The sequence below is a fragment of the Ranitomeya variabilis genome, chromosome 7, assembly GCF_051348905.1.
Source record: "Ranitomeya variabilis isolate aRanVar5 chromosome 7, aRanVar5.hap1, whole genome shotgun sequence".
NCBI lineage: Eukaryota > Metazoa > Chordata > Amphibia > Anura > Dendrobatidae > Ranitomeya > Ranitomeya variabilis.
The window spans coordinates 117,938,075-117,957,860 of record NC_135238.1 but is presented as its reverse complement, the minus strand read 5'-3'; the positions used below and the strand labels follow the sequence as shown (position 1 = coordinate 117,957,860).

Genomic DNA, 19,786 nt, shown 5'->3' with positions numbered 1-19,786 from the left:
TTTTTAGCCCCAAATGTTTTATTTTCACAAGGTTTGGAAGAAGCGCCATGTTGGAGTTCAGATTTTGCTGGACTGGTTTAAAGGTGCAATTTCCCATTGGTAGAGCCCCTGAGGTGCCATAATCACAGACCCCCCATAAGTGACCCCACTTACAAACTATACCTCTCAATGAATACATCAACAGGTGCAGTGATCATATTGAAACCACAGGTGTGTCACAGAATTTTATACCATTGAGCAGAGAAGAAAAAATAATTAAATTTTTACCACGAAAATTTTGTTTTAGTCCCAAACATTACATTTTCACACTGGGAAATGGGTAAAAATGGCACCAAAATGTGTCCCACAATTTATGCTGAATGTGGAAATACCCAATATGTGGCTGTACAGCTATTGTTTAGCTATATAGCACGACTCAGGAAGGATGGAGCGCTATTTTCCTCCTGGAGCACAGATTTTGCAAGAATTGTTTCAAACTCCATATACAGAGCCCCAAAGAGCAAGAAAAGCAGAATCCCCCCTCAAGTGACCTCATTTTGGAAACTATACCCCTTTGGGAATTTATCTACAGGTGTAGTGACAATTTTGACTCCATGGGTCTTTTTCAGAAGCAAGCAGTAGTGGGTGCTGCTGAGTGAAAATTGCAAACTGCCATTGTGGTACCCATATGTTGTAGTCCCAAATACATTGCAGTCATCAGTACGTGGTAGTAGCCAGTACGTGGTAGTCACCAATACATGGTAGTGCCCAGCTCATGCTTCTGGAGACGTGAACCTGTAAATTAGGCGGGTTGTCATCGAGATAAAAATAATTATAATGTATAATAGTTATAATGTTCTGTTAAGATGAATGCAGTAAAACATAAAAAAAAACAATTTGGCTTTAATTATTTTTTGTATTGCTGTAATAGTGCTGTCCTGCAGAATAAAGTTATTAATTTACACCACAAGATGAACCACAAAAAAAGGAAAAACAGGAAATGTTGCAAAATTGCTGTTGATAAAGGTTTATTAATACAGAATATGCACCCGCAAATGATAATAAAAATAGCTGTACCCTTAAGGGATGAAGGGATTATAACTCTTCACTTAGAAAACATACAGAAAATTACCTGTGGTTTGTGCAGCTTTCACTAGACCCCTACGAAATATGTTTCTCAGTCTCATTTTCATATGGAAGTTCTTAGCTCCTCCTGTTATTGAAATTAAAAGATTAGGAGCTTCAAGACCCCATTTTTCAGTCATCAGCTGGTAGAGAACATTGGATGGAGTATCAGATGATACTCTTACAAACTGCTGGGAAGTAAAAAAAAAAAAAAAAAATCAACAAATCACCTTTATAATCAATTACCTCAAAATGAAAATCTATATATATAAAACTCAAAATCTGTAGAAGCCCGCTCTATACAAATACACAGTTCTTGCCTGATTTGGGTGAACTTTGGCATGCCCCCTCTCCACCCACAGGAGCAGAATAATGCGCACGTTAAATCTCGCTAGCATCCCCCGGTATTGAGATTGGGGTCCCCGAAGTTAGGCCCTATACATATGTTAGGCCCTATACATATAATGGAGAAATATGAAGGTGAAAGTAAAAGTGCTGAGGGGAAAACAACAGTTGTGACTGACAGAGAAGGATTATAGCGACGGCGCCAAAGAGTCGCTGCTAAAGGAGCCGCACCATCACACAAAACACACAAACATTTCACAAGCACCATACAAACATCACACGGACAGCACACATACACCAACCCAAAAGCACAACACCACACAAATGCCACAACACACCACACAAACACCAAACCACTCTAGACACACATAACATAAACACCACCCCACAAATACCACAACACCACCCCATAAATACCACATGCACACCACACACACAGACACATTCAGATGGGTGCACTCTACGCACACGGATGAACATTACTGAGCAGCAATTTTGGTCAGGCGAAAAATGACTCATAGTAAGATTGTCATTATTGTTTACTATACAGGGAGCTTTCATCACTGAAGCTGCTTTACGTAAAGTGAAAGCTGAACTCTGATTGGTTGTTATGGGCAACTAGACAAGTCTGCCTGTGAGGCGGTTTTCATTACTATGATGTGAGCTCCTTCAGGTCATAGTATTACTGTGTGAGGGCTGCTCTGTATTTACTAGTCATCCTATTACATCTCTTATCACTGTCAGGTGAATACTAAAGGGTCATAATACTAAGGACTGTTTTTTAAAATGCCACTCAAAAAATAACCATCTATTGGGCAAGTTCATCCGGAAGCTAAGAAAGCAAAATTGTGTCAAAGAGCTGAGACAAGTGAACAACGTGGCTCGCGGCTTGAAAAGAAGCGGATGAGACAGGCTAAATGTAAGGCAACTGAGACATCAGAGCAAAGGGAATGTCATCTTCACAAGAATAAGATAAGGCAGGCTGAAGCAAGGAATATGGAAACATCTGAACAAAATGATGAACCTTGTGAAAATGACCGCATACGACATATGCAATGTGTGCAAAGATGTAGGCAGGCTGATTTGAGATTGGAAGCAACTACAACCCAATTCAAGACTATAGGTCACATCAGAGAGCCATAATTGGCAAAATGGACATAATATGCAAACATTGTCAAGCAAAGAAGTTTAACTTGGAATCGCCTGGTATGTGCTGCTCAAATGGCAAAGTCAGTTTGCCACCTTTAGCTCTACCTCTTGAACCACATCTTTCATACATGTGAGGGACAACTCTCGAGTCCAAGCATTTTCTGCAAAATATTAGGAGATACAATTCATCGTTCAAGATGATATCCTTTGGTATGACAGCTGTACTCCAGGAAGCAGGATTTATGCCAACTTTTAAAGTCTAGGGGCAAATATATCACAAAATCGGTTCAATGCTTCCTGTAGCAAATGAACAGCCAAAGTTTTTGCAAATGTATTTTTTGGGAGACGAACAAATGCAAGCTGATAGACGTTGTGAAGCTATACTTGAGACAACAAAAGAGATTGTTTTGAATTTGCAAAGATTTTTCCATCAGCACAATCAGTTAGTAAACCTTTTCAAAATAGCGTTAGAAAGAATGCCAAGTGATAAATATCAAGTTGTAATAAGAGCAGACAAGACACCAATTGGCGAGCATGAAAGGCGATTTAATTCTCCCACTGTTAACAAAGTAGCTATTGTAATGGTTGGACAGGACTTTCAAAGCCGAGATATAATTATTCAGCGAAAAAGCAACAATCTTCAACGTTTTGCAAAAACACACAGATCATATGATGCTCTGCAATAACAAATAATATTTTGGAATGGCCAAGATGGCTATCACGTTAATCTAACACAGACTGATCCCAAGACTGCTAGGCCAACCAATAAAAAAATATCAGCTATGGACTTTTATGCCTACCAAATTATGATCATACCTGGGTCTTCTAACCACATTTTACAATGTAGGCAACTTTTTACTCAACTTATAGTTGATATGTATGCCAAGGTGGAAAGTGAGCGTCTTTTGTACATACGATTGAACCAACAAAAACTTAGAGTGGATGAATACATTAATTTAAGGGATGCTGTTGCTAATGATGGCAACGTGGCTGACATTGGGCGTATGTTTATTTATTTTTACTGGAAGTCCCAGACATTATGCATGAGTATGCTCAGAACGCCATGACATATATTGAGATATATGGTCGTCCTCATTTGTTTATTACAGTTACATGTAATCCAACTTGGCCAGAGATAAGGGAAGAGCTTCTGATTGGTCAGGGCTCTTCTGATCGACATGATTTAACAGCAAGCGTTTTAAAACAAAAACTGATCAAGCTCATGGACGAAATTACAAAGTGTTACAGTTTTGGTGAAAGTCAGTGTTGGATGCATTCAATTGAGTGGCAAAAAAGAGGTTTTCCACATGCTCATTTACTGATATGCCTAAAGGATAAGATAAGCCCTGATCAAATTGACAGTGTTATTTCTGCTGAGCTTCCAAATCCAGGAGAGGACTTGGAACTTTTTGAAACTATGTCTAAAAATATGATCCATGGCCCATATGGGCCACTTAACCCAAGATTGCCATGTATGAAGGAAGGAAAATGTACTAAAAAGTATCCTTGCAACTTGATTGTAGAAATACAAACAGGAGATGATGGTTATCCTCTTTACAGAAGATGGAATCCTGAACAGGGAGGATATACTTCAACAATCAGATTTAAAAGGGTTAAACAAAACACAGATATTGAAATAGATAATCGATGGGTTGTACCTTACTCTCCACTGCTTTCAAAAATGTTTGATGCGCACAGTAACATAGAATATTGTAACTCTGTTAAATCAATTAAATACCGCACATGCTCGAGTATAAGCTGACCCGAATATAAGCTGAGACCCCTAATTTTTCCACAAAAAACTGGGAAAACTTATTGACTCGAGTATAAGCCTAGAGTGAGAAATGCAGCAGCTACTGGTAAATTTCAAAAATAAAAATAGATACCAATAAAAGTAAAATTGATTGAGACATCAGTAGGCTAAGTGTTTTTGAATATCCATATTGAATCAGGAGCCCCATATAATGCTCCATACAGTTTATGATGGGGCCCATAAGATGCTCCATACAAAATACACCCCATATAATGTTCCATAAAGTTCATGATGGGCCCCATTAGATGCTCCATATTAAAATATGCCCCATATCATGCTGCATAAAAGGTTACTGATGGTCCATAAAATGCTCCATAGATTATGCCCCATGTAATGCTGCACAAAGGTTGATGGCCCCATAAGATGCTCCATAGAATATTATGCCCCATATACTGCTGCACAAAGGTTGATGGCCCCATAAGATGCTCAATAGAATATTATGACCCATATAATGCTGCATAAAGGTTGATGGCCCCATAAGATGCTCCATAGATTATGCCCCATATAATGCTGCACAAAGGATGATGGCCACATAAGATGCTCCATAGATTATGCCCCATATAATGCTGCACAAAAGTTGATGGCCTCATAAGATGCTCCATAGCTTATTATGCCCCATATGCTACACAAAGGTTGATGGCCCCTTAAGATGCTCCATAGATTAAGCCCCATATAATGCTGCACAAAGATTGATGGCCCCATAAGATGCTCCATAGAATGTTATGCCCCATATGCTTCTCTGACCTGAACGTCACAGCCATAGGATGTGGAAGACGGAGCCTGGCGGTGGAACGGGGACAGGTGAATATCACAATGCTCACCCTCCCCGTCACACTCACCCTCCTGGTGCAGTCCCTGCTTCTCCAATGCGATGGTGTCTGATGCCGGCAGCTTGTTCCTGTATTCAGCGGTCACATGGTACCGCTCATTAAAGTAATGAATATGTGCTCCACCCCTATGGGAGTGGAGTCGTGTCCATATTCATTACTTTAATGAGCGGTACCATATGACCGCTGAACATGGGTACAAGCTGCCGGCGTCAGAGACAATCTGAGAAGCAGGGACCATGCCGGGAGCAGGTGAGTATGATGTGACAGCCGCCGCTCCACCTCCTCCGCCGGCCTCCTGGGACAATGACTCGAGTATAAGCCGAGAAGGGCACTTTGAGCCTAAAAAAATGGGCTGAAAATCTCAGCTCATACTCGAGTATATATGGTACATTTGCAAATATGTTAATAAGGGCAGTGATATGGCAGTTTTCCAGCTAGAGAATCCAAAATGTACATCTGATGAGATTATGCTGCATCAAATGGGAAGGTATATAAGTAGTAATGAAGCCGTATGGCGATTACTAAATTTTCCCATCCATGAAAGACATCCGACTGTAGTTCATCTTAGTGTCCATCTTGAAAATGGACGAGTTTATTTTACTCCCAACAATGCAGAGGAAAGAGCTGCTCCACATTGACAGCTTTCTTTCTCCTATGTCAAGCAGATCCATTTGCAAGGACTTTATTATATTCAGATATTCCAAAATATATTACATGGAATCGAGAATCGAGAAATGTATTTTGCAAGAGGAAACAAGGTGCAAGGGTCCCAAGAGGGGACGGACATTCTAGTGATGCTCTTGGATGTGTGTATACAGTGCATCAAAACAACACAGAGTGTTATTACCTCCAATTACTGCTTCACACTTCTTTCACAGATTTGAAAATAGTTGATGGAGAGCTGTGTCAAACTTACAGGGAAGCATGCCAAAAGCGTGGTCTGATCGAAGATGATCAACACTGGGACATGACATTGCAGGAAGCATCTCTCACTCGCTTTCTGCCTCAACTAAGAGACCTGTTCGCTATAATAATTACAACCTGTGCACCTTCCAATCCCTGTGCGCTTTGGGACAAATACAAATAATATCTTAATGAAGATATTCTTAGAGTGCAAAGGAGAGTTAAGTCAACTGAGACTAAGAGCACTTGTGTGTTCGAAACATGTACAGTTTATAGGGCACTCTCCTTGCAGAATATCTGGTTTTTGTATGTCTTATAGCCTATTTTTATTTTAAATGAATACTATTAAAGTTAAGTGATTTTATCTCTTGGAGCTGGATTCCCTTTTTTTCCACATGTGCAAAGGAGAGTTAATCCAGACTTAGACTTAAATTTCACTGCTGACATATTCAACAAAGCTCTTTTGATATTAGAAGAAAGGTGCATATCTATCAATAATAAAACTCTAATAGAAATAGGTTTACCAGCACCAAATTGACCAGACTTTGATATTATGAAAAAAAAGCTATGATTTGGAAAAATGTAAAGAATTTGTCATATTAAATAAGCCTCTTGGTTGATGACTAGTGATGAGCGAACGGCCGAGTGTCGCTATGCTCAGTGTACTCGGCGAGCAGCGAGCATTTCCGGTATTATTCGGCGGTAACTGCAGTCTTCACCCAGCAGTTTTGGCGGACATTAGAGACCCAATCACGGTGCATGGATTGTCTGCCAGGCCATGAAACGCCGTAGCCATCTTTGTTGTGGTCGTGCAGTGATTGGCTGGGCCGTACAGCATCATCCCGAGTATAAGAGACCTGGCGCCGCCCTGCTCGCCGAATTCTGTTGCTGTTTCAGCGAGAGTAGGGAGAGCTGCTGCCGAGATAGGGTCAGAATCGTGGTTTTGGAGGTCTTCAACTCTTACATCCACAACTCCTCAGAAACCAAAAGTTCTTTTTAGGGCTAATTTGTGGGTCCCGATATTGCAGCGCTAGTTAGGCAGTGAACAGCATATCCACATCAGTGCAAGGCCTGCAGGCACTGTACGTGCATCCATTGGTCCCACTACATCCTTCCCAAAGCTCCATAACTGCCTGCTGCTGCTGCAGCTTATTTACTGTCTATATACCTTTTTTTTTTCCCCAAAATTCCCCCCCCAAAAAAAAATATATATATACAGTCTGTCCTGTCAGACTGTGGCCTGTTGAAAAGCTATAGTTTGTCAGGCATACGTAGCTTAGTTGTGTGTGCTACCCTAGTGCCCCCCTTTTTTTGTGTGTGTTTTAAATTCACAGAAAAAGGCCTCATATCTGCGTGCTCCAAGTTTGGGCACTGGAGGCCGTTGTACTTATTTTTTTGCTGTGTGATACTCAAATTCTATACAGCGCTATTTAGCATAAAAAAAATTGAAAGACCACAGATTTGCCAGTGTGGTATTTCAGTTACAGCCGTCATATATCTCTGTGCTCCAAGTTTGGGCATTGGAGGTCGGTGTACTTATTTTTTGGCTGTGTGTTATACTCAAATTCTATACAGCACTATTTAGCATAAAAAAAATTCCATGGCCACAGATTTGCCAGTGTGGTATTTCCGTTACAGCCATCATATATCTCTGTGCTCCAAGTTTGGGCATTGGAGGCCGGTGTAATTATTTTTTCCTGTGTGATACTCAAATTCTTTACAGCGCTATTTAGCATTAAAAAAAATGAAAGACCACATATTTGCCAGTGTGGTATTTCCATTACAGCCGTCATATATCTCTGTGTTCCAAATTTGGGCATTGGAGGCCGGTGTACTTATTTTTTGGCTGTGTGATACTCAAATTCTATACAGCGCTATTTAGCATAAAAAAAATTCAAAGGCTACAGATTTGCCAGTGCAGTATTTCTGTGAGAGCTCCCATATATCTCTGTGCTCCAAGTTTGGGCATTGTAGGTCGGTGTACTTATTTTTTAGCTGTTCTATACAGCACTATTTCGCATAAATTAACTTTGTATTACATTTTTTTTTAGTCTGTTAGGTCAGGCTGAGGCCTGACTGGTGTTTGGGAATAAAAAATTGTAGATTTGCAGGCATACTGATCACATATTATTTCGCTACTAATAAAGACATTTGTGTTGAGCATTTGAAATAGTGCAGTAGTCCATTTAAAATGGTTAAGGCAAGGTGCAAAGGATGGGGAAGTGGACGTGGTGCTGATGGAGCATCCAGAGGACGAGGCCATGGGCAAGGTGAAAGTGGGCAACCACAAAGACCCACATCTTCTCGCTCGACCTTCCTGTCCCAGTTTCTAGGGGACCACAGCACACCACTATTGAAGCCAGAGCAGTGTGAAACGGTTGTTGGTTGGATAGCGGATAATGCTTACAGTCACTCAGCCACCACCACCACCTTGTCTTCCACATGGTCAAGTCTGAGTAGCCAAGAGTGTGGCCACCATGCCGAGTGCCCTGAGACAACTAATCGCACACTTGGACACTCTGAAGAGCTGTTCAGTTTTCCATTTCAAGATTCAGAAATCTCTGCTGGTCAACTTGAAGTGGGGAAAGATGAGATCGCATGTAGAGCTGCCCAAAGTATTGACCAGCCCCGGTAACACGAAAGCGATGGTGGGAAAGTGTCAAACGAGGTGGACGATGATGAGACACAATTGCCAGAAAGTCAGGAGGAAGAGCAGAATGCAGATGTGGAAGACAAAGTGGTGGATGACATAGTGACTGACCCAACCTGGCAGGAGGACATGCATAGCGAGGACAGCAGCACAAATGGGGAAAGAGGCATATCCCCTCAACAGGCAGGAAGAAGCAGTGTGGTGGCCACAGACAGAAGGCGTGCATCCGTTCCCCGTAACACCAACATGAGTGAAGTTGCCATTCCACCTGTGACATCTTCCCGAGTCTGGCTATTTTTTAAAGACTCTGCCGATAACCCCAAACATGCCATTTGCAGCACCTGCCATGCCCGCATCAGCAGGGGTAGCAAAACAACCAGCCTGACCACCACCACCAGCATGATCAGGCACATGCAAGCAAAGCACCCGACTTTGTGGGCCGAACCCCAGGCTCCAGGACCACTGCCTGCTGGTCACACCACTGCGTCTTCCACTGTTTTACATAGAAGCCAATCCCCAATACACCGTGCATATGAAGATGCCTCTAGCCCTGCACCGGTTGTGGCCCACAGTCAAGCAGCACCATCAGCAAGCCCGTCCACGCCTTGTCCCAGCACAGCGTTCAGTTGTCTATAACCCAGTCTTTGGAACGCAAGCGGAAATATCCAGCCAACGCCCCGAAGGCCACAGTCCTCAATTCTAATATTTCTCTTCTGCTTGTGCTAGAAATGCTGCCTTTTAGGCTTGTTGAGATGGAATCTTTCCGCAACATGATGGCGGCGGCCGTCCCAAGGTACTCGGTCCCCAGTCGCCACTATTTCTCCCCTTGTGCCATACCGGCATTACACCAGCATGTGTCCCACAACATTACCCGTGCCCTCAACAATGCTGTTACCAGGAAAGTCCACCTAACCACCGACACGTGGACAAGTGCTTGTGGGCAGGGACGGTACATCTCAATGACGACACACTGGGTTAACATAGTGGAAGCCTGGACCCAGTCGGACTTTGGGATGGAACACATCCTCCCCATGCCGAGGATTGCCCTACGTCAATCAGGGTTGCCCCCCACAGTCTACAGCTCCTACACCTCCTCCTCTTCAACCTCCATCTCTGAAATCAACACATCAGTCAGAAACTGGAAGCAGTGCAGCACTGCCTCAGCCAAGTGGCAACAGGCTGTGCTGAAGCTAATCTGCATAGGTGACAAACTGCAGTCAGATGTTTGGATGACACTGCTGAACCTACAGCCAGGCATGGTCATGTGTGACAATGGCCGTAAACTGGTGGCGGCTCTGAGGCAAGGTGAGCTCACACACACGTACCTTGCTTGGCCCATGTGCTTAACCTCGTGGTTCAATGTTTTCTGAAAAGCTACCTGGAGCTGCCGGATCAGCTAGTGAAAGTACGCCATCTCTGCCCATTTTAGAAAGTCAGCTACATCTTCAGCCGCCTTTGCCATGCTTCAGCAGTGTTTTCAGCTTCCAGCTCACCAACTGTTGTGTGATGTCCCCACTCGCTGGAGCTCTATGCTGTATATGTTTGAAAGGATTTGTGAGCAGAAGAGGGCCGTTGTTGACTACCAACATCAACAAGGCTGTCGAATTTCAGGTCAGACTCCACACATAAGACCTCAGGAGTGGACATGGATGTCAGACATATGTAACATCCTCCAAAACTTTGAGAACTGCACCAAGATGGTGAGCGGCGATGACGTCATAATTAGTATCACCATCCCGCTTCTCTTAATTTTGAAAAACTCTCTGCTCACAATCAAAGAGGATGCATTGCAGGCGGAGCACAAGGACATGGAGCAAGGAAACATACAGGGGGATTACACTCAGCCCAGCCTCATGTCTTCTCAACGTGGATTGGTAGACAATGAGGAGGAGGAGGAATAACAGGAGCGACTTTAATGCGCTATAGACGGTACTATCAAAAAGAAGCAAGTGTATGCAAACAAATTGGGATCACCACAAAATAAGAATTTATACAAAATCCAGCTTTATTCAAGAAACACCACACAAAGACATAAAAACATGTTAAAACAACCCCTTAAAAATATGACCTGGGGTAATGGGTCCATATAGATCATTGATAGAAATTGTAACACAGCAAATAGCCACTATACAGCCGATATATACATGGAACACAGAACCAAAAATATGCAACACACGGGCATTAAATGGTGCGATGTAATAACACAGATGAAGTAATACACCCTTTACTATTCTATGTCCCACAACAAAAAATCTAAAGATAGAAAAACCTGAAATACACTTAGGGGCATAGTGAGCACCGTGTGGCTGCCCAGACCCTAATATTCAGGTCCCATATTAACTCACCCTACCTAACACCTAGGCGGTAATAGGGCTCCTAGCAGCATTGGTTCAGTGGATATCTGGCAGGCTGTAGCGTAGCTGTGACCCACGCGTATCGACGCCCGTAGCGTCTTCCTCAAGGTCGATATAACAAGTGCGGTACATTTCTTAACTTAAATAGCTACATGATTTCTTTTTACACCTACCAGGTGTGAGCAGCAGTACAGGCAGTATCGCTTAATTCCCGGCGTCCCCCAAGACCTACTGCGCAGATGCTAAACGTTCCCTGTGACTGCACAGTGAACGTAGCTGGTGCATGTGCATTACACGATGGTGAGTCACCCATCTCCATGGAAACAAAGCCCCAGCTCCAAGCAACAGTGCTAATAGCTGTAAGAGTGGTAATGTGAGTACAGCCACACAGAGCGGCATCGCACAAATACCCTGCGCATTTGGGTTAGGGATACTGCATGCATGTATCGTTTATCACCAGAAAGAATGTGTGAATGTGCACAACCTAACCCAATGTCCCGGTCGTGCAGGGGTATGTTAGCCCCAGAACAGGAGAAAAATATCTTCGGCTGTCGGAGACATAAAGCACAAAGTACAAAATATATGGTATCTTTAGCCATGACTTTGACATACAGAAGTACACTCACATCAAAGTCTCCATCCCTATATTCAGTAGTCCAAGTGGTGGCGCCGGACACTGGAGCCCCCACTTGGACTACTGAATATAGGGATGGAGACTTTGATGTGAGTGTACTTCTGTATGTCAAAGTCATGGCTAAAGATACCATATATTTTGTACTTTGTGCTTTATGTCTCCGACAGCCGAAGATATTTTTCTCCTGTTCTGGGGCTAACATACCCCTGCACGACCGGGACATTGGGTTAGGTTGTGCACATTCACACATTCTTTCTGGTGATAAACGATACATGCATGCAGTATCCCTAACCCAAATGCGCAGGGTATTTGTGCGATGCCGCTCTGTGTGGCTGTACTCACATTACCACTCTTACAGCTATTAGCACTGTTGCTTGGAGCTGGGGCTTTGTTCCCATGGAGATGGGTGACTCACCATCGTGTAATGCACATGCACCAGCTACGTTCACTGTGCAGTCACAGGGAACGTTTAGCATCTGCGCAGTAGGTCTTGGGGGACGCCGGGAATGAAGCGATACTGCCTGTACTGCTGCTCACACCTGGTAGGTGTAAAAAGAAATCATGTAGCTATTTAAGTTAAGAAATGTACTGCACTTGTTATATCGACCTTGAGGAAGACGCTACGGGCGTCGATACGCGTGGGTCACAGCTACGCTACAGCCTGCCAGATATCCACTGAACCAATGCTGCTAGGAGCCCTATTACCGCCTAGGTGTTAGGTAGGGTGAGTTAATATGGGACCTGAATATTAGGGTCTGGGCAGCCACACGGTGCTCACTATGCCCCTAAGTGTATTTCAGGTTTTTCTATCTTTATATTTTTTGTTGTGGGACATAGAATAGTAAAGGGTGTATTACTTCATCTGTGTTATTACATCGCACCATTTAATGCCCGTGTGTTGCATATTTTTGGTTCTGTGTTCCATGTATATATCGGCTGTATAGTGGCTATTTGCTGTGTTACAATTTCTATCAATGATCTATATGGACCCATTACCCCAGGTCATATTTTTAGGGGGTTGTTTTAACATGTTTTTATGTCTTTGTGTGGTGTTTCTTGAATAAAGCTGGATTTTGTATAAATTCTTATTTTGTGGTGATCCCAATTTGTTTGCATACACTTGCTTCTTTTTGATTTTACTATGTTTGGTATGCAAGTGGTGATCCCCTAGTATTTATTCTATATGCAGGTGGTGCCCACTCACTAAGTGCTTTTCTGATAGACGGTACTACAAACACATCTGTATTAGCTTTTGTTCAGCGGGGATGGCCTGAGGACAGGGAGGAGGAGGATGAGGATGAGGAGGAGGAGGACAGCATGGTCAGTCATCCTGTTGGTGAGGACACGGAAGGCTTGCCTGTTAGCAGTCTGGCATGCGTGGCTGACTTTATGTTGTGCTGCATTTCATGTGACCCTCGGATTATTAAAATTTTGGGTGACACTCATTACTGGTTGGTAACACTTCTAGACCCATGCTACAAGGAGAAATTTCAATATCTTCCACCTGAGGCAGAGAGGTATACTAAAATGTTGCAGTACCACAGGGCCCTTGTAGCAGAATTAGTTAAAAAATTCCCATGTGAGAACGCTGGCAGCAAACGTCAGAGTTTGCTGTACAACCAAGGAATCCTTGCGAGAGAGACAGAAGTACAATCCAGCTCAGGCAGGGGAACAATGGCCAAGTTCTGGGACAGTTTTCTCAGACCCTCCCATCGTGGCGGCACAGAGGCAAGGGGTGCTGTCACAAGAACTGCAATGTTTGTGGTGATGGTGAAGGAGTACCTTGCAGATCATACAAACATCCTCCGTGATTCCTCTGCACCTTTTAATTATTGGGTATCCAAGCTGAACACGTGGCATGAACTGGCTCTCTACACCATGAAGGTCCTGGCCTGCCCTGCTGCTAGCATTCTGTCAGAGTGGGTTTTTAGTGCCGCTGGTGGAATTATCACAGATAAGCGCATCCGCCTGTCAACTGAAAATGCTGACAGGCTGACTCTTAGAAAAATGAACAAGGCCTGGATTGGGAAAGACTTCTGTACACCACCAAGTGAAACCAGCAAAACATAACCTTGAATACATTCTCTCTTTTGGGGAGGTGTATACTCATGCACTTCTTCACAACCATACATGGGTATACGCTCCTTATCCTCATCCTCACCATCCAGAACCACTAGATGACCAGTGTGAACGTGCTCTGTACTGTTATAGGCTGGTGATTTTTGGGCATGGGGGCTGTGAAGGCACTATTTATTTTTTTTAAAAAAGGACAACACATTGGGGAATTGGGCATGACATTACATTGGGCCTACTTCTGTTAGGTGTCGAGTTCCCTACTTTGCACAGGGGGAATCTGGAACCATTTCCGCTGCAGTCTCCCATTCTTCTCCAGCTGCAGTGGAGTCTGCTCAGCAGAGACATCGGTCCCAGCGTCTAGCTCAGGCTCATACTGGACGACTAGTTACTACTGCTACCAGGGGCTGGCTGGCAATTTTCAGCCTGGGGGGCAATAACAAGGCAGTGGCCCTTGAGTTGCGGTGGCCCTCCTTTTCCCTGCTTATATCTGGCCACTGCATTAAAGTAGCAGAGATAACAGGCTTTAAAAACAGGCTGGTACACAGATATGGGAACTGAACGGAGCTTGCTGCATAGATATGGGAGCAGAATCGAGCTTACTCCAGAGATATGGGAACAGAACGGCGCATACTACAGAGATATGTGAGCAGAACAGAGCTTACTACAGAGATATGGGAGCAGAACCGAGCTTACTCCAGAGATATGGGAGCAAAATCGAGCTTACTACAGAGATATGGGAGCAGAACAGAGCTTATTATAGAGATATGGGAGCAAAACCGAACTTACTAGATTCAGAGATATGGGAGCCGAACCGAGCTTACTGCAAAGATATGGGAGCAGAACCGAGCTTACTACAGAGATATGGGAGCAGAACCGAGCTAACAGCAAGGATATGGGAGCAGAACCAAGCTTACTGCAGAGATATGGGAGCAGAACGGGGCTTACTACAGAGATATGGCAGCAGAAACGAGCTTACTACAGAGATAAGGGAGCAGAACCAATCTTCCTACAGAGATAGGGGAACAGAACCACGCTTACTACAGAGATATGGGAGCAGAAACAAGCTTACTACAGAGATAAGGAAGCAGAAACAAGCTTACTACAGAGATATGGGAACAGAACCGCGCTTACTACAGAGATATGGACGCAGAACCGAGCTTACTGCAAAGATATGGGAGCAGAACCAAGCTTACTACAGAGATATGGGAGCAGAACCGAGCTTAGTGCAGAGAAATGGGAGCAGAACCGAGCTTACTGCAGAGATATGGGAACAGAATCGACCTTACTACAGAGATATGGGAGCAGAACCAAACTTACTACAGAAATATGGGAGCAGAACCTAGCATACTAAAGACGTAAGGGAGCAGAACCGAGCTTACTAGAGAGATAAGGGAGCAGAACCGAGCTTACTACAGAGATATGGGAGCAGAACTGAGCTTACTGCAGAGATATGGGAGCAGAACCGAGCTTAATAAGTCTACTACATGGAACCAAGTCCGCTACATAGAAACTGGAGCAGAACTGAGATTACGACATACATACAGTACCATAATCTAGATTACTACATTGATAGAGTACCAGAACCAAGCTTACTGCTTAGATATGGTGCCATAACGGAGCTTACTTACAAACATACACACAACAATACAGCTACACAGTGCCTAGTACTATCACCACTACAGAGAATACATAATATTATAATATCACCATTACCTCTACATGAAACTACATTCTATACAAAGACCAATGATGCCACCATACACTCCCTGACAGAAGTTATGTCGCTTATCCATGTTATGTAAATAAAAGCTTATAACCTGATGTTAAATTCATCCATTGGTTGTATGAGTTATTCTTTTGAAAGCTGGAACCCTCCAAAATGTGATTTAGGTTAAGAAAATAAATTGTTATCAAAGCAGAAATATTGATCAGTTAATGGACACAGAATGGTCAGATTTTGGCAAGACAAAATTTTTGTTGCCCACAGACAAATAATTAACTTAAAATACAAATATATGTTGCATAACATTGGTGAATGAAGTTGTGGTGCTCATCTAGATTCTTTGGTTTTGTCTTCCAAGCTTCCTCTTTCATCCTTCCCCAAACATGCTCATTGATGTTCATGTCTGGTGACTGGGCTGGCCAGTCCTTGAGCACCTTGATCTTTTTTGCCTGGAGGAACTTTGTTGTAGAGATGGATGTATGAGATGGAGCACCATCCTGCTGCAGAATTTGACCTCTTTTATGATTTGGAATATAAGCGGTAGCTAATACTTCTTGATATTTTAGGCTATTGATATTGCCTTCCACCTTGCAAATGTTTCGCACACCCCCATACTGAATGTAACCCCAGACCATGATCTTTCAACCACCAAATTTAACTGTCTTCTGGGTGTATTTTGGATCCATACGGGCTCCAGTAAGTCTCCTGCAGTGTTTGTGGCAGCTGTGGTGTAATTCTATTGAAGAGAAATCCATCTTCTGCCACTTTTTCAGTGTCCATCTATTTAGCAGGCTGTGGGAGTTTGCAAATGCCACACGGTTTTTTATTTGCCTTTTGTTTAGTGCTGGCTTCTGGGCACTGATTCGACCATGGAGGCCATTTTGAGACAGAATCCTACAAGCTGTTCTAGTTGACATAGGTAAAGGTTTAGGTGTGCACTCAGCCTTAATATGGCTAGGTGCTGGTGTAACAGACCAATGGCCCAGAATAACAGTAAAAGTTAAATTCACTGCACTCTCTCTAGGTACATATATATTATACATAAACTGGGAGCGTAACAGAATATTACAGCATCTGTGATTTTTTATATACAATGTTTCGGCTCAACCAGAGCCTTTGTCACGTAATCGCTTGTTCCAGCTAAGATAGTGATATACAGAGAAGGCGGAAAGTCCCAGCGGTGCAATATAAGCTCTATTGTAATCTAAATGTCTGCCTATGGAAGATCCTGTCCAGTAGTGTGGACCTGCAGTGTCTGTTATGACAAGCGGCGCTCCCGCGCCTTGCTAACGATCGGCGTGTCACGTGCGGTGAATTTAACTTTTACTAGTTGACACAGGGACTTGAGGTGACCAGACCTGTTGGAGCTCCGCTGCTGTGGAAGAGGGGCTTGCTTTGGATTTTCTAACCAACAAACATTCCTCCTGAGCAGTTGTCTTGCGGGGTCTGCCGGACCTGGGCTAGTCAAACACATCTCCAGTCTCTTCAAATCTTTTTTTTAATTCTTTGTACTTGACGCTGAGACACATTAAAGGTGGCCGCCACCTCTGCAGTGGATCTGATCTTCAGCCTCTTGATAATCCAGGCTTTGGTCACAGGGTGGATTTTTGGCATGTTGTCAAGAGCTCAAGTTGCAGTTCAAGTGAAGGTCTGGGCTGCTGGGTTTCTTTTTATACACACACACTAAATAACCGATCATTTACTGAGCACAGGTGAGGATGTAAACTAGGATTGGGTGCATTATATGACCAGGCGACAAAACTTTTGTCTTGCTAAAATCTGACCATTCTGTGTCCATTAACTGATCAATATTTCTGCATTAATGTCAATTTATTTTCTTAACCTAAACCACATTTTGGAAGGTTTCAGCTTTCAAAAGAATAATTTATACAACCAATGGATGAATTAAACATCAGGTTATAAGCTTTTATTTACATAACATGGATAAGGGACATTACTTCTGTCAGGGAGTGTGTTATGGACCTGGTGGTTAGGAGCACCCGAAATGACCTGATGGTTAAAACGAAAAACCTGGGACAAGCTCTGAGGAGGTGGTAACTCTACTGACCGCAATCCCTAATCCTATCACACACACTAGAAATAGCCGTGGAGCGTGCCTAACTCTCCCTAGACGCCTCTTCACAGCCTAAGAGCTAACTACCCCTAAAGATAGAAATAGAAGCCTACCTTGCCTCAGAGAAATTCCCCAAAGGAAAAGGTAGCCCCCCACAAATATTGACTGTGAGTTAAGAGGGAAGAGACAAACACAGGAATGAAACAGATTTTAGCAAAGGAGGCTGAATCTTCACTAGATAGACAGAGGATAGGAAAGGGAACTATGCGGTCAGTATTAAAAACTACAAAAACCACGCAGAGTGTGCAAAAAGACCTCCACACCGACTCACGGTGTGGAGGTGCAGCTCTGCACCCCCAGAGCTTCCAGCTAGCAAGGAAATATCATAATAGCAAGCTGGACTAGAAACATAGCATGTACCGAGAAATATATTCAAAAACCAATGAACAACAAATGAACTAGCAGGGACTTAGCTTCTGCTGGAGTAGACAGGTCATCTGAGAAATCCAAGAGAGATCTGAACCAGTACTGAGACATTGACAGCTGGCATGAACTAACGATCTGAGCAGAGTTAAATAGGGAAGCCAGCAGAAGCAATAAGCGAGGGCAGCTGAGAAAGCCAACCTCAAAGATCAGCAGTTCCACTCAAAGCCACCAGAGGGTGACCAAGGACCGAACTCACCAAAGTACCATTCACGACCACAGGAGGGAGCCCGAGAACGGAATTCACAACAGTACCCCCCCCTTGAGGAGGGGTCACCGAACCCTCACCAGAGCCCCCAGGCCGATCAGGACGAGCCAAATGAAAGGCACGAACCAAATCGGCAGCATGGACATCGGAGGCAACAACCCAGGAATTATCCTCCTGACCATAACCCTTCCATTTAACCAGGTACTGAAGCTTCCATCTCGAAATACGAGAATCCAAAATCTTCTCCACCACATACTCCAACTCCCCCTCAACCAACACCGGAGCAGGAGGATCAACGGAAGGAACCATAGGCGCCACATATCTCCGCAACAACGACCTATGGAACACATTATGGATGGCAAAAGAAGCTGGAAGGGCCAAACGAAACGACACAGGATTGATAATTTCAGAAATCTTATAAGGACCAATGAAACGAGGCTTGAACTTAGGAGAAGAAACCTTCATAGGGACATAACGAGAAGACAACCAAACCAAATCCCCAACACGAAGTCGGGGACCAACACAGCGACGGCGGTTAGCAAAACGTTGCACCTTCTCCTGAGACAACGTCAAATTGTCCACCACGTGAGTCCAAATTTGCTGCAACCTGTCCACCACAGAATCCACACCAGGACAGTCAGAAGGCTCAACCTGCCCCGAAGAAAAACGAGGATGAAAACCAGAATTACAAAAAAAAGGCGAAACCAAAGTGGCCGAACTAGCCCGATTATTAAGGGCGAACTCGGCCAATGGCAAGAAGGTCACCCAATCATCCTGATCAGCAGAAACAAAGCATCTCAGATAGGTTTCCAAGGTCTGATTGGTTCGTTCGGTTTGGCCATTTGTCTGAGGATGGAACGCTGAAGAAAAAGACAAATCAATGCCCATCTTAGCACAAAAGGACCGCCAAAACCTAGAAACAAACTGAGAACCTCTGTCAGACACAATGTTCTCCGGAATGCCATGCAAACGAACCACATGCTGAAAAAATAATGGAACCAAATCAGAGGAGGAAGGCAATTTAGGCAAGGGTACCAAATGGACCATCTTAGAAAACCGATCACAAACCACCCAGATGACGGATATCCTTTGAGAGACAGGAAGATCAGAAATAAAATCCATGGAAATATGCTTCCAGGGCCTCTTCGGGACAGGCAAAGGCAAAAGCAACCCACTGGCACGAGAACAGCAAGGCTTGGCCCGAGCACAAGTCCCACAGGACTGCACAAAAGAACGCACATCCCGTGACAAGGAAGGCCACCAAAAGGACCTAGCAACCAAATCTCTGGTACCAAAAATCCCAGGATGACCAGCCAATACTGAACAATGAACCTCAGAAATAACTTTACTAGTCCATCTATCAGGGACAAACAGTTTCTCCACTGGACAGCGGTCAGGTCTATCAGCCTGAAACTCCTGCAGCACCCGCCGCAAATCAGG

At 43.7% G+C, this 19,786-nt stretch overlaps 1 protein-coding gene across 2 annotated transcripts in view; it reads right to left on the bottom strand.

Annotated features, from left to right (window-relative positions):
* The window catches only part of LOC143786355 (transient receptor potential cation channel subfamily M member 2-like), a 1,952,850-nt gene that overhangs the window by 1,564,017 nt on the left and 369,047 nt on the right, over positions 1–19,786 (bottom strand). The window contains exon 6 of one of the 2 annotated variants that reach the window (XM_077275686.1): positions 1,112–1,292. In XM_077275686.1, the coding sequence (XP_077131801.1) occupies positions 1,112–1,292 (181 nt within the window). Of the gene's footprint in view, positions 1–1,111; positions 1,296–19,786 lie in introns of both variants that reach the window. The other variant, XM_077275685.1, reaches the window with a different exon arrangement.